A 13,836-nucleotide genomic window follows, 5' to 3' on the forward strand; every position below is an offset into this window, starting at 1 on the left:
TTAATTTGTTTAAACAAAACAATGGAAATCTGGATGTCCCGGAGAATATCAATGATTTCATTTCATAATTGGAACAGATTTTCATACTGATCTCCCCTTTAAAACATTTGTATTGCAGGCTCAAGGAATGTAAATCTCCAAGGATTAATTCTGAATGCAATGTGGATGTTAGGTTTGAATTTCATTTGCAATGACACGCAATGGCAGAAATGTACACAAGATATAGAATTTTTGATTGAATTTAAACTCTATTGAATACTTTTTGTCTGTTGTGGTCAAACCATAGACAGCAGGAAGTTACGTGCTGTGGTGGAGCACACAGAGAAATTTTTGAGCCACCAAAATTACAATGAAAGGCAAACTACAAAAGGGCCCTTGTCATTTTTTGTAAATAAAACCATCATTCAGAAATCATGACTCGAGAAGCAAAAGAATTATTATAAACTATACTGGTTTGAAATGATTTTATATATTTACACATTAGTAAAATACTGAGAATGTAAATTGTGGCCATCATCCAAAATTCCATTCAGTGCAAACAGACCTAGATTCTGAATAGAATCTCACACTGCTCCTGCTACAAACCTTCTTTCGACTCAGGGCCAAGGAGACCCGGTACACTGGGAGCACCAGGATCCAAAGGTTCATGGGGAACATATTCTTCTTCCTCATAGTCACTGTCATAGGTAACAAGCTGACTGCTCCTAGGAGGTGTTGGACTGCCGCTCTCGATCTAGGACCAAAAAGTTACGATCCATCAGTTTTCTTTTTAATAAAGGACATTTCATGTTAGGCTAGATTTTTATGTTTATATATATTTATGTAGTTACAACTGAGGCAATGTTGAGTTAGTCTGTATGCTGTCTCCTACCACATGAGGGCACAGAAGGCTGATGTCCTTCTTGGTTTGAAAAGTTTGAAAATTTGACAGACAAATATTTGAGTAACACTTCTGACAGCTGCCGCACATTAGAAAGTGCTTTACAGCTAACGAAATAAGTGAATATCTATCATACTGGCCAATGTGCCAAAATTCTATTTAAGCATTAACGATTGGACAATATTCTTGGGAAAATGTGCAAATTTTTCTCTTATTTTCTATGTATTTTTATACCTTTTCATCAGATATTGTCATTTCCAGAAATTGTTGTAGTAACATCTTTTGGTAGACCTTAAATATTAAATTTATGAATATAACAAAATGCATTTGAAAAATATCACTTCAAAGTGGACCTTTGTTTATAGGCAGACCAGAACAAAAATTAAATCTATTGTAATTCAATTTCCAATGCAACTTGTTCAAATACTTAGAACTCTCTTTATTGGTCCTCATTGTAATAGCAATAACCTAACAACACTGTGGGTACAAATAAGGACTGCAGATGCTGGAAACCAGAGTCTAGATTAGAGTATTGCTGAAAAAGCACAGCAGGTCAGGCAGCATCAGAGGAGCTGGAAAATCGACGTTTCGGGCAAAAGCCCTTCATCAGGAATACAGGCAGGGTGCCTGAAGAGTGGAGAGATAAATGAGAGGGGGGTAGGGAGAAACTAGCAAAGAGTACAATGGGTGAATGGGGGTGGGGATGAAGGTGATAGGTCAGAAAGGAGGGTGGAGTGGATAGGTGGAAAGGAAGATAGGCAGGTAGGACAGGTCATGAGGGCAGTGCTGAGATGGAAGGCTGGAGCTGGGGTGAGGTCGGGGAAGGGGAAACGAGGAAACTGGTGAAATCCACAATGATGCCCTGAGGTTGAAGTGTTTCGAGGCGGAAGATGAGACGTTTTACTTCCAGGCATGGGGTGGTGAGGGAACGGTGGTGGGGGAGGCCCAGGACCTGCATGTCCTCGGCAGAGTGGGAGGGGGAGTTGAAATGTTGGGCCATAGGGCCATGGATTGATTGGTGTGGGTGTCCTGGAGATGTTCTCTAAAGTGCTCTGGTAGGAGGCGTCCAGTCTCCCCAGTGTAGAGGAGACTGCATCGGGAGCAACGGATACAATAAGTGATATTGGTGTCCTCCCTCACCTCCATCCTAGGCCCCAAAGCCTTCCACATCCATCAAAGTTTCACCTGCACATCCACCAATAACATTTCAACCCCATGGCATCAATGTGGATTTCACCAGTTTCCTCATTTTCCCTTTCCCCACATCACTCCAGTTCCAGCCTTCCAGCTCAGTCCCGCCCTCATGACCTGCCCGACCTGCCTATCATCCTTTCCACCTATCCACTCCACCCTCCTCTCTGACCTATCACCTTCATCCCCACCCCCATTCACCCATTGTACTCTTTGCTACCTTCCCCCTCCCTCTTCTCTGACCTATCACCTCCATCCCCACCCCCATTCACCCATTGTACTCGATGCTACTTTCAGCCACCCCTAACCCCTCTCATTTATCTGTAGGCACCCTGCCTCTATTCCTGATAAAGGGCTTTTGCCTGAAACGTCAATTTTTCTGCTCCTCAGATGCTGCCTGACCTGCTTGCTTTTCCAGCACCACTCTAATCTAAACACTGTGGGTACACCTACATTTCCTCATGAACTACAAAGATTAAAAATGGCAGCTCACCAACACTTCTCAAGATGGGTAACATAGAACATAGAACAATACAGCACAGAACAGGCCCTTCGGCCCACGATGTTGTGCCAAACATTTGTCCTAGCTTGAGCACCTATCCATGTACCTATCCAATTGCTGCTTAAAAGTCACCAATGATTCTGACTCTGCCACTCCCACAGGCAGCGCATTCCATGCCCCCACCACTCTCTGGGTAAAGAACCTACTCCTGACATCTTCCCTCTACCTTCCACCCTTCACCTTAAATTTATGTCCCCTTGTAACACTCTGTTGTACCCGGGGAAAATGTCTCTGACTGTCTACTCTATCTATTCCCCTGATCATCTTATAAACCTCTATCAAGTCACCCCTCATCCTTCACCGTTCCAATGAGAAAAGGCCTAGCACTCTCAATCTATCCTCGTACGACCTATTCTCCATTCCAGGCAACATCCTGGTAAATCTCCTCTGCACCCTCTCCAAAGCTTCCACATCTTTCCTAAAATGAGGTGACCAGAACTGCACACAGTACTCCAAATGTGGCCTTACCAAAGTCCTGTACAGCTGCAACATCACCTCACAACTCTTGAATTCAATCCCTCTGGTAATGAATGCTAATACACCATAGGCCTTCTTACAAGCTCTATCCACCTGAGTGGCAACTTTCAAAGAGCTATGAACATAGACACCGAGATCCCTCGGCTCCTCCACCTTACTGAGAACCCTACCGTTAATCCTGTATTCCGCATTCTTATTTGTCCTTCTAAAATGGACAACCTCACACTTGACAGGGCTGAACTCCATCTGCCACTCCTCAGCCCAGCTCTGCATCATTTCTAAGTCCTTTTGCAGCCGACAACAGCCCTCCTCACTGTCCAAAACTCCACCAATCTTCGTATCATCTGCAAATTTACTGACCCACCCTTCGACTCCCTCTTCCAAGTTATTAATTAACATTACAAACAGCAGAGGACCCAGAACTGATCCCTGCGGAACTCCACTTGTAACTGGGCTCCAGGCTGAATATTTACTATCTACCACCACTCTCTGACTTCGACTGGTTAGCCAGTTCTTTATCCAACTGGCCAAATTTCCCACTATCCCATGCCTCCTGACATTCTGCATAAGCCTACCATGGGGAACCTTATCAAATGCCTTACTAAAATCCATGTACACTACATCCACTGTTCTACCCTCATCCACATGCTTGGTCACCTCCTCAAAGAATTCAATAAGACTTGTAAGGCAAGACCTACCCCTCACAAATCCGTGCTGGCTGTCCCCACTCAAGCAGTGTCTTTCCAGATACTCATAAATCCTATCTCTCAGTACTCTTTCCATTACTTTGCCTACCACCGCAGTAAGACTAACTGGCCTGTAATTCCCGGGGTTATCCCTATTCCCTTTTTTGAACAGGGGCACAACATTCGTCACTCTCCAGTCCCCTGGTACCACCCCCATTGACAGTGAAGACGAAAAGATCATTGCCAACGGCTCTGCAATTTCTCCTCTTGCTTCCCACATAATCCTAGGATATATCCCGCCAGGCCCGGGGGACTTGTCTATCCTCAAGTTTTTCAAAATGCCCAACACATCTTCCTTCCTAACAAGTATCTCCTCAAACTTACCAGTCTGTTTCATACTCTCATATCCCAGTCTAGCTTGTGATGCTCACCTCCCATTATCTAATTTTCAAAAAATGTGTAGAAGGGACAATTTCCTAGGTGAAAAGGGTTAGTCATCTGGCTCGAGTGCACTATCCTGACATTTGGATGTGGATGCCAGAGATGACAATGGAATTTTTAGATGGGTAACAGTCTCTGCCCTTCAATTCTCAATATCTATTGGAACCAGGAGCATTGAAGTGCTTCTTGTCTATTATGTGAACTGCAACAATTGCTGCCCCCACCTTATTTTCTAAACTCATTTCCTAAATTTGCTGACTTAGTTTGTCCATGTGTAGCTCCAAGAGGACCAACAGCTCTCTGATGATCATACCCATTTGATAATGAATGAGACCAGACAATGAATACTGAGAAAACTATTTGGTTATCAAGCAGATCTGACTAATGCAGAGATACAATTTTCATTATGATTCATTTCCCAGCCAAGGTTTGGAGCTGCTCTGCTGTGCTGTAGAACCAACACTTACATAATTTTTGGAACATTACAGAGGCTAAAAAGGTTAAATCTCAGAACATGCATTAAAATATTTCTTAATGTGCAAATCTTTCCATAAAGATTAAATTTAACCATATGTACGCATCATTGGTAGACTGTCACATTGAATTTTAAGACATTGCCACCTGATAGAAATCATTTAGTCTCATCAAACCTCTCTCATTCAATTAGAATCAAGGCTGATTTGCATCTGAGCTCCATTCACAACTTTACTCAATTTCTCTGGATATCTTTGCCAAAGAAAATTCAATCAGATTCAGTCTTGAAAGTTCAGATTGTCCTTGGGAAGCAATTCCAAGTATTTAATGATATTTGTGAGAAAAATAGTGAATGGCCTAACTCTAACTTGAAGATTTTGTCCTTTTGTGCTAGGTTTCCCTACAAGAGGAAATAGTTTACTGAATCTATCCTAATTAATTCTTTTAAAATTTGAAATACTTCAATCATGAAGAACACAGGAGGGCACGCCAGCAATAGCACTGGCCACGTTTAAAAGAAAAATGAGGCAGTAGTCTGATGAAACTAAAACACTGAACTGCCAATTATAAACAACAGAATCAGCATATGAAAGACAGAGATAATCAATCCCCAATCAATAGATAGATCCAGGCTCTGCAGTTCTGCCACATCCACTTGCAAATTGTAATGGATAATTAAGCAGCTAACTGGAGGATCAAGGAGACCCCACAAATATTCCCAACTCTAATGATGAGGGGTGGGGTCAGCACCCAGCACATCAGTACAAAGACAAATTTGAATCATTTGTGACCATCTTTAGTCAGACATGCCAAGTTGATAATCCCATGCCATTTTTCAACCAATTTAATTCTCCAGTCTGAGTTTAAGAGGTTATTTTACTGGATAACATCACAGTGAAGTGAAACACTGTGTGGGAATGTATGCAGTCAAAACATTGCTTTTAAACTCACCTACAGCAAACTATTAATCAGGGCCAGGGAAAGGCAAGTACATTCAGAAGGAATGGTTTTAGAACTCTTGGAGTAAATTTAATAATTTTTCTGATGCCATAAACCTCACTTCTTGAAACCATTCATTCTCTCTGGTATCACACATCAGACATAGCAAACCCTGCCCAGCCTTGTTTGCTACTATTTGAGTGTGATAGCTGTTAAAAATTGACTTTTCCAGTCACTCGTTCTCTCATTGTTACATTTCAGTGAACAGAGTAAGGAATACATGTTTAAAAACACACACATCCCACCCCCCGCCACCTCCACCCTTCATTTTCCATGCTGCTGCTTGGAACTCTGAGGTCTAGGCAAGGCAGCAACTTCCTGAATCGGTCTCAATGCATTTGAACTCTGAGCAGCACGCACATATCCTCTGAGTGGCTGCTCAGTCTCATGCTTGGAGAGAACTTTGGTAATGGGTGTAACTATGAATGTGCAGATGGATCACTGTGAGCATAATAATGGCACGACTCTGTTTCCTATATTAGGAACATGCACTCAAGACATCAATGGACAGTGTTTTGCATGACATCTTCCTGGGCTGTAAAATTCTTCATGTTTTGACCAGTTTTAATGTGATTCTTTTGAGGATTTTAATCTAATTTCACCAGAAAAAAAGCATTAATTAGGTTATATGAGCTAATAACCTCCAACCAAAATGGCAGCTACATCAAGATTCCTCTGCAAGTGCCGATATGAAATCTGATCTGATAGGTGTTTGGACAGGAACTTAACGAATCATAGCTAGCTGCTAATAGTATTGCTTTCACATTTCTTAATTAGTGGATAAAATTGGATAAGTAGACAGAGTTTAGTTGAGGTATGATGTATGAATTATAGCATGAACTGCAGTTGAAGTCATGATTTATCACAGTCATACTAAAGTGCACATTGCTTTTGTTAAATATTTTCAGTAAAACATTTTGTTGGTATTTAATTTTGAATTACATTTTGGTTATTTCATTCATTGCTAAAAAGAGCCTGTGCAAAAGACAAATTTTCTATGCAGGCCACTTCTGACTTAGAGACATGGAGATGTACAGCACAGAAACAAACACTTCAGTCTAACTCATCTATGCTGACCAGATATCCTAACCTAATCTAGTCTCATTTGCCTACACTTGGTCCATATCCCTCTAAAGCCCTTCCTATTTATATACCCATCCTTTAATTGCTGTAATAGTACCAGCCTCCACCACTTTCTCTGGCAGCTTATTCCAGACATGCACCACCTTCTGCGTGAAAAAGTTTCCCCTTAGATCCCTTTTATATCTTTCCCCTCTCACCCTAAACCTATGCCCTCTAGTTCTGGACTCCCCCACCGCAGGGAAAATACCTTGTCTATTTCTCCTAACCATGCCCCTCATGATTTTATAAACCTCTGTAAGGTCACCCCTCAGCCTCCGATGCTACAGGGAAAACAGCTGTAACATAGTCATAGTGTCATAGAGATGTACAGTGTGGAAACAAACCCTTTGGTCCAACCCCTCCATGCCAAACAGCATAATCAACCTTTCTCAATAGCTCAAATCCTTCAAACCTAAGAACATCCTTATAAATCTTTTCTGAACCCTTTCAAGTTTCACAACATCCTTCTGATAGGAAGGAGACCGAATTACACGTAAAATGCCTATGACAGTTGTAGAATAGAGTGATACTGAAAGGGTTGATGTTCATGTTGCATTAACTCTATCCATTCTAATGATTTCACACAGTCTGTGGGTGGAGATAAACAGTTATGTGGGTGGCACGGTGGCACAGTGGTTAGCACTGCTGCCTCACAGCGCCAGAGACCCGGGTTCAATTCCCGCCTCAGGCGACTGTGTGGAGTTTGCACATTCTCCCCGTGTCTGCGTGGGTTTCCTCCGGGTGCTCCGGTTTCCTCCCGCAGTCCAAAGATGTGCAGGTCAGGTGAATTGGCCATGCTAAATTGCCTGTAGTGTTAGGTGAAGGGGTAAATGTATGGGTGGGTTGCGCTTCAGCAGGTCGATGTGGACTTGTTGGGCCTGTTTCCACACTGTAAGTAATCTAATCTAATAAGTTATACTCAGCTTTCAGAGAGAGAGAGCAGATGTATCTGTATCAGTTTGATAAGGCCTGAGCAACAATACATGACCAAATGTAGTTAAACTTATTGCTATCATGCAATAATCCTGCTAGTTATTTAAGTACAGACCTCTGCAGGGATATATCCTCTACCACTAATAAAAATCATCACATTCCTACTGGACAATAGGGCTACACTCGCATTGGAGAGGGATAACTGATGGTAAGTTTCATCTGTGGGTCACCATGTCTCATACAAGGGGAAAGATTGAGAATGCTTCTTGGTAACTTCGGTTGATGCAGAAATTTAACCCACACTGTTGGTGCCACACTATGTTGCAAACCAGCCATCTAGTCAACCATGCTAACCAATCCCCAGGCTATTAGTAATAGGCTCAGGACAAAGAAAAGACAAAGAATTGGTAGCAGTGAATGACATTCATCAACCTCGGAAGACTTCGCGACAGCTGGTGGGTAAGTTTGGTCGTTTATTTAATAGTTAAAAATTTAAAGTTTTCTTTCAAAAAAAGCGGTAGCAGACCCGGAAGGCGCGCTAGGTTACTTGGGTAAGGTTTTTTTCCTCCCCTTATTTAAACGCGCGCTCCGAGTTTTAGGCCTCAGTCTCTCGGAAGACTTCGCGACGGCTGGTGGGTAAGTTTGGTCGTTTATTTAATAGTTAAAATTTTAAAGTTTTCTTTCAAAAAAAGCGGTAGCAGACCCGGAAGGCGCGCTAGGTTACTTGGGTAAGGTTTTTTTCCTCCCCTTATTTAAACGCGCCGACCGAATCCTACCTAACCTACACTAGCCCAATAACTTCCAAATAACTGCGGATCATTCGGGAGGCAGAGGAGGTCATAGATCGGAGCTTTAGGCAAGTAGTTACTCCGAAAGTTCAAGATAGATGGGTGACAGTGAGGGGGAGTGGGAGGAGGAAGCCAGTGCAGGGACCCCCTGCGGTCATTCCCCTCAAGAACAAGTATACCGTTTTGGATACTTGTGGGGGGGATGACTTACCAGGGGCAAGCAACGAGGTTCAGGCCTCTGGCACGGAGCCTGGCCCCGTTGCTCAGAAGGGTAGGGTGGAGAAAGGTAGAGCAATAGTTCTTGGGGACTCGATAGTGAGGGGTACAGACAGACGGTTTTGTGGGGGCGACAGGGACTCACGTTTGGTATGTTGCCTCCCAGGTGCAAGGGTACGTGATGTCGCTGATCGTGTTTTCCGGGTCCTTAAGGGGGAGGGGGAGCAGCCCCAGATCGTGGTCCATGTTGGCACCAACGATATAGGTAGGAAGAAGGGTGAGGATGTCAGACAGGCTTTCAGGGAGCTAGGTTGGAAGCTCAGAGTTAGAACAAACAGAGTTGTAGTCTCTGGTTTGTTACCCGTGCCACGTGATAGAGAGTCGAGGAATAGGGAGAGAGAGCAGTTAAATGCGTGGCTACAGGGATGGTGCAGGAGGGAGGGATTCCGGTTTCTGGACAACTGGGGTCCTTTCTGGGGAAGGTGGGACCTCTATAAAAAGGATGGGCTACACCTGAACCTGAGGGGCACCAGTATCCTTGGGGGGAGGTTTGCTAGTGCTCTTTGGGAGGGTTTAAACTAACTCCGTGGGGGCATGGGAACCAGGACTGTAGCTTTAGGGTACAGGACCTTGAGTGTAGGGAGGTTAGGAATAATGCAGTGATCTCGAAGGAGGGTGCCTGTAACCAGAAGGGTGGATTGAAGTGTGTATACTTCAATGCCAGAAGTATAAGGAATAAGGTAGGTGAACTTGCAGCGTGGGTTGGTACCTGGGACTTCGATGTTGTGGCCATTACAGAGACGTGGGTAGAACAGGGACAAGAATGGCTGTTGCACGTTCCAGGGTTCAAATGTTTTAGTAGGATCAGACATGGGGGTAAAAAAGGGGGAGGCGTGGCATTACTTGTCAAAGATAATATCACAGCAGTGGAATGGACGATGGAAGAGGACTTGCCATCTGAGGTAGTTTGGGCTGAGGTTAGAAATAGGAAAGGTGAGGTCACCCTGTTAGGTGTTTTCTACAGGCCTCCTAATAGTCCTAGAGAAGTAGAGGATAATATTGCGAGGATGATTCGGGAAAAGAGTGAAGGTAGCAGGGTAGTTGTTATGGGGGACTTTAACTTCCCAGATATTGACTGGGAGAGCTATAGCTCGAGTTCATTAGATGGGTCGGTGTTTGTACAATGTGTGCAGGAGGGTTTCCTGACACAATATGTCGACAGGCCAACAAGAGGGGAGGCTATATTGGATTTGGTTCTAGGTAATGAACCAGGCCAGGTGTTAGACTTGGAGGTAGGTGAGCACTTCGGGGACAGTGACCACAACTCGGTGACTTTTACTTTAGTGATGGAGAGGGATAATCGTGCGCCGCAGGGCAAGAGTTATAGCTGGGGGCAGGGAAATTATGATGCAGTGAGGCATGACTTAGGATGTGTGGATTGGAAAAACAGGCTTCAAGAGAAGAACACTAATGAGATGTGGGGATTGTTCAAGGAGCAGCTACTGCGTGTCCTCGATAGGTATGTACCGGTCAGGCATGGTGTAAAGGGCCTTGTGAGGCAGCCGTGGTTTAGTAAGGAATTGGAGTCCCTTGTGAAAGGGAAGAAGGCGGCATATGTAAAGATGAGGCGTGAAGGTTCAGTAGGGGCGATTGAGAGTTATAAGGTAGCCAGGAAGGAGCTAAAGAGGGAGCTAAGAAAAGCGAGAAGGGGACATGAAAAGTCTTTAGCTGGTAGGATTAGGGAAAACCCAAAGGCTTTCTATAGGTATGTCAAGAATAAAAGGATGACTAGGGTAGGTATCGGTCCAGTCAAGGATAGTAGTGGGAAGTTGTGTGTGGAGGCGGAGGAGATTGGAGAGACATTAAATCAGTACTTTTCATCAGTATTCACTCAGGAACAGGACACTGTTGCTGATGTGAATATGGAATCACAAATAATTAGAATGGATGCCCTGGAAATATGCAGGGAAGAGGTTTTGGGAATATTGGAAAGGATGAATATAGATAAGTCTCCTGGGCCTGATGGCATTTACCCCAGGATCCTATGGGAAGCTAGGGAGGAGATAGCAGAGCCATTGGCCTGGATTTTTATGTCGTCATTGTCAACGGGAATAGTACCAGAGGACTGGAGGATAGCGAATGTGGTCCCATTGTTCAAGAAAGGGAGTAGGGATAGCCCTAGTAACTATAGGCCAGTGAGTCTGACTTCAGTGGTGGGCAAAGTCTTAGAGAGAATGGTAAGGGATAAGATTTATGAACATCTGGGTAGGAATAACGTGATCAGGGATAGCCAGCATGGTTTTGTGAAGGGCAGGTCGTGCCTCACAAACCTTATTGAGTTCTTTGAGAAGGTGACTAAGGAAGTGGACGAGGGTAAAGCAGTAGATGTTGTGTATATGGATTTTAGTAAGGCGTTCGATAAGGTTCCCCATGGTAGGCTAATGCTAAAACTACGGAGGTATGGCATTGAGGATACATTAGAGGTTTGGATTAGGAATTGGCTGGCTGGAAGGAGACAGAGGGTAGTAGTTGATGGATTATGTTCATCTTGGAGCGCAGTTACTAGCGGTGTACCACAAGGATCTGTTTTGGGACCATTGCTTTTTGTTATCTTTATAAATGATCTAGAGGAAGGACTTGAAAGCTGGGTAAGCAAGTTTGCGGATGACACAAAAGTCGGTGGAGTTGTGGATAGTGAGGAAGGAAGTGGTAGGTTACAGCGGGATATAGATAAGTTGCAGAGCTGGGCGGAAATGTGGCAAATGGAATTCAATGTAGCTAAGTGCGAAGTCGTTCACTTTGGTAGGAATAACAAGATGATGGATTACTGGGCTAATGGTAGGCTACTTGGTAGTGTGGATGAGCAGAGGGATCTTGGTGTCCATGTACATAGATCTCTGAAAGTTGCCACCCAGGTAAATAGTGCTGTGAGGAAGGCATATGGTGTACTGGGCTTTATTGGCAGAGGAATTGAGTTCCGGAGTCCTGAGGTCATGTTGCAGTTGTATAAGACTCTGGTGAGGCCTCATCTGGAGTATTGTGTGCAGTTTTGGTCGCCATACTATAGGAAGGATGTGGAAGCTTTAGAACGAGTGCAGAGGAGGTTTACCAGGATGTTGCCTGGAATGGTAGGAAAATCTTATGAGGAAAGGCTGAGGCACTTGGGGCTGTTCTCATTGGAGAAGAGAAGGTTTAGGGGAGATCTGATAGAAGTGTATAAGATGATTAGGGGTTTAGATAGGGTAGATACTAAGAACCTTTTACCGCTAATGGAGTCAGGTGTTACTAGGGGACATAGCTTTAAATTAAGGGGTGGTAGGTATAGGACAGATGTTAGGGGTAGATTCTTCACACAGCGGGTTGTGAGTTCATGGAATGCCCTGCCCGTATCAGTGGTGAACTCTCCTTCTTTATGGTCATTTAAGTGGGCATTGGATAGGCATTTGGAAGTTATTGGGCTAGTGTAGGTTAGGTAGGATTCGGTCGGCGCAACATCGAAGGCCGAAGGGCCTGTACTGCGCTGTATCCTTCTATGTTCTATGTTCTATGTAACCATCTTGATAAGCAAGGGAATGATAGGTTGTCACTGGGTTGCCAGAATGTAGAGTAATCAGATCAGCTATTATCTTATTAACTTGGAGCAGGCCCGAGGAGTTGGGTAGACTACTATTGCTCCTAATTAATATTTAAAGAAATAATGCTCTTCAACAATTTATTTGTAATTTAATCCAGTTTGTGAAACCTCTCACTCAGATATCAGCCAATGGAATGGGTGGATAAAATGTAGAGAATTGTGAAGTGATTCATTTTGATAGGGTGCTGGAGCAAAGGGATCTGTGGTGTGAGGCACAAATTATTAATGTAGCACAACAGTTTAAGAAAGCCATTAATGATGCATATGCAATTCTGGTTGGCCAGTTTTGGGCATGACACATTGGGAATGATGTGAAGGTTTACATAAAAAAAATTCCTGAATATTGTTGCAGAGATGAGGAATGTCAGTTATGTGGAGTTAGCATAATTGAAGCTATTCTCCTTAGAGAAGCAAGGAGGTTTGATTGAGGTTTTCAAGGTCATGAGAGGTCTGAATAGAATAAATAAGGAGAAACTCTTCCTATTGCTGGAAAGATTGAGAACCAGACATTGCAGATTTAAGGTGTTTGATTAAAGAAAATGGCAGCAATAAACAGAGACACATTTCTCCCCCAGTAAGTGGTAGGGAATGCACTGTCCAAGAGGAAGCAGGTTTAGTCATGTAGCTTTCAAAAAATAATGAGACATCTTTTTCAGGAAGAGAAAATTGCCAAGTAACGGGAAAAATGGTGGGGACAGTGGCACAGTTGAATTGTTCTTGCAGAGACCTGGCATGGACAGGGCAGACTGAATGGCCTTTATTTTTGCTGTCATCATTCTACAATTCTACAGAATTAGTGCAGTTTGTTTACCTTCTTTTCCTAATCTATTGAATCATTTAAAGATTTGCACTACAAATGAACATAGTTTACTTGAAAAATCTGTTTGCAATAAAAGGAATATTTTAAATGTTAAGATCTCATTTGTATTTTCCACTAGTTAATAACTACTAATTTAATGTAATAATTACTTTAAAATTGATTTATCTGTTTGAAAATATTGAATGGTTAATTTTATCATTGTATTTAAAGATTAGTCTGCTTAATCCACAAACTCGAGCCTGGGTTGAGTTCTAAATTCATGTGTGATCATAGTCATAGCAATCACTAGAATTTTTAATTTAAAAACACTTAATTCATTGTAAATTGCTTTGGGATGTCTTGAGGTCATATAAAATGCCACACATTTATTATGTACTATTTGTTTTTAGCAGTATATACCAAACTTTTAAAAAACTTTAAAATAGCTTCTTTTAACTTTTGAAACAATATTATGTATAAAAATATCAATGACCTTGGGGATAGATGGTGCCATATTGGCAATGTCACTAGACTGGTAATAGAGAGAATAGAAATGTATTGTCATGTGGTAATCTAGGAACTATTGTTTGGGGGTACGTGTACAAATCCCACTATGGCAGCTGGTAGAGTTTAA

At 42.9% G+C, this 13,836-nt stretch overlaps 1 protein-coding gene across 2 annotated transcripts in view; it reads right to left on the reverse strand.

Annotated features, from left to right (window-relative positions):
* LOC132824634 (epiphycan-like) overlaps positions 1-13,836 on the reverse strand; it is a 48,270-nt gene that overhangs the window by 18,724 nt on the left and 15,710 nt on the right. For both annotated transcript variants that reach the window (XM_060839253.1, XM_060839254.1), the window contains exon 3: positions 586-733. In XM_060839253.1, coding sequence (XP_060695236.1) covers positions 586-733 — 148 coding nt within the window. The remainder of the gene's footprint in view (positions 1-585; positions 734-13,836) is intronic.

Source organism: Hemiscyllium ocellatum, chromosome 19 (assembly GCF_020745735.1).
Source record: "Hemiscyllium ocellatum isolate sHemOce1 chromosome 19, sHemOce1.pat.X.cur, whole genome shotgun sequence".
Classification (NCBI taxonomy): domain Eukaryota; kingdom Metazoa; phylum Chordata; class Chondrichthyes; order Orectolobiformes; family Hemiscylliidae; genus Hemiscyllium; species Hemiscyllium ocellatum.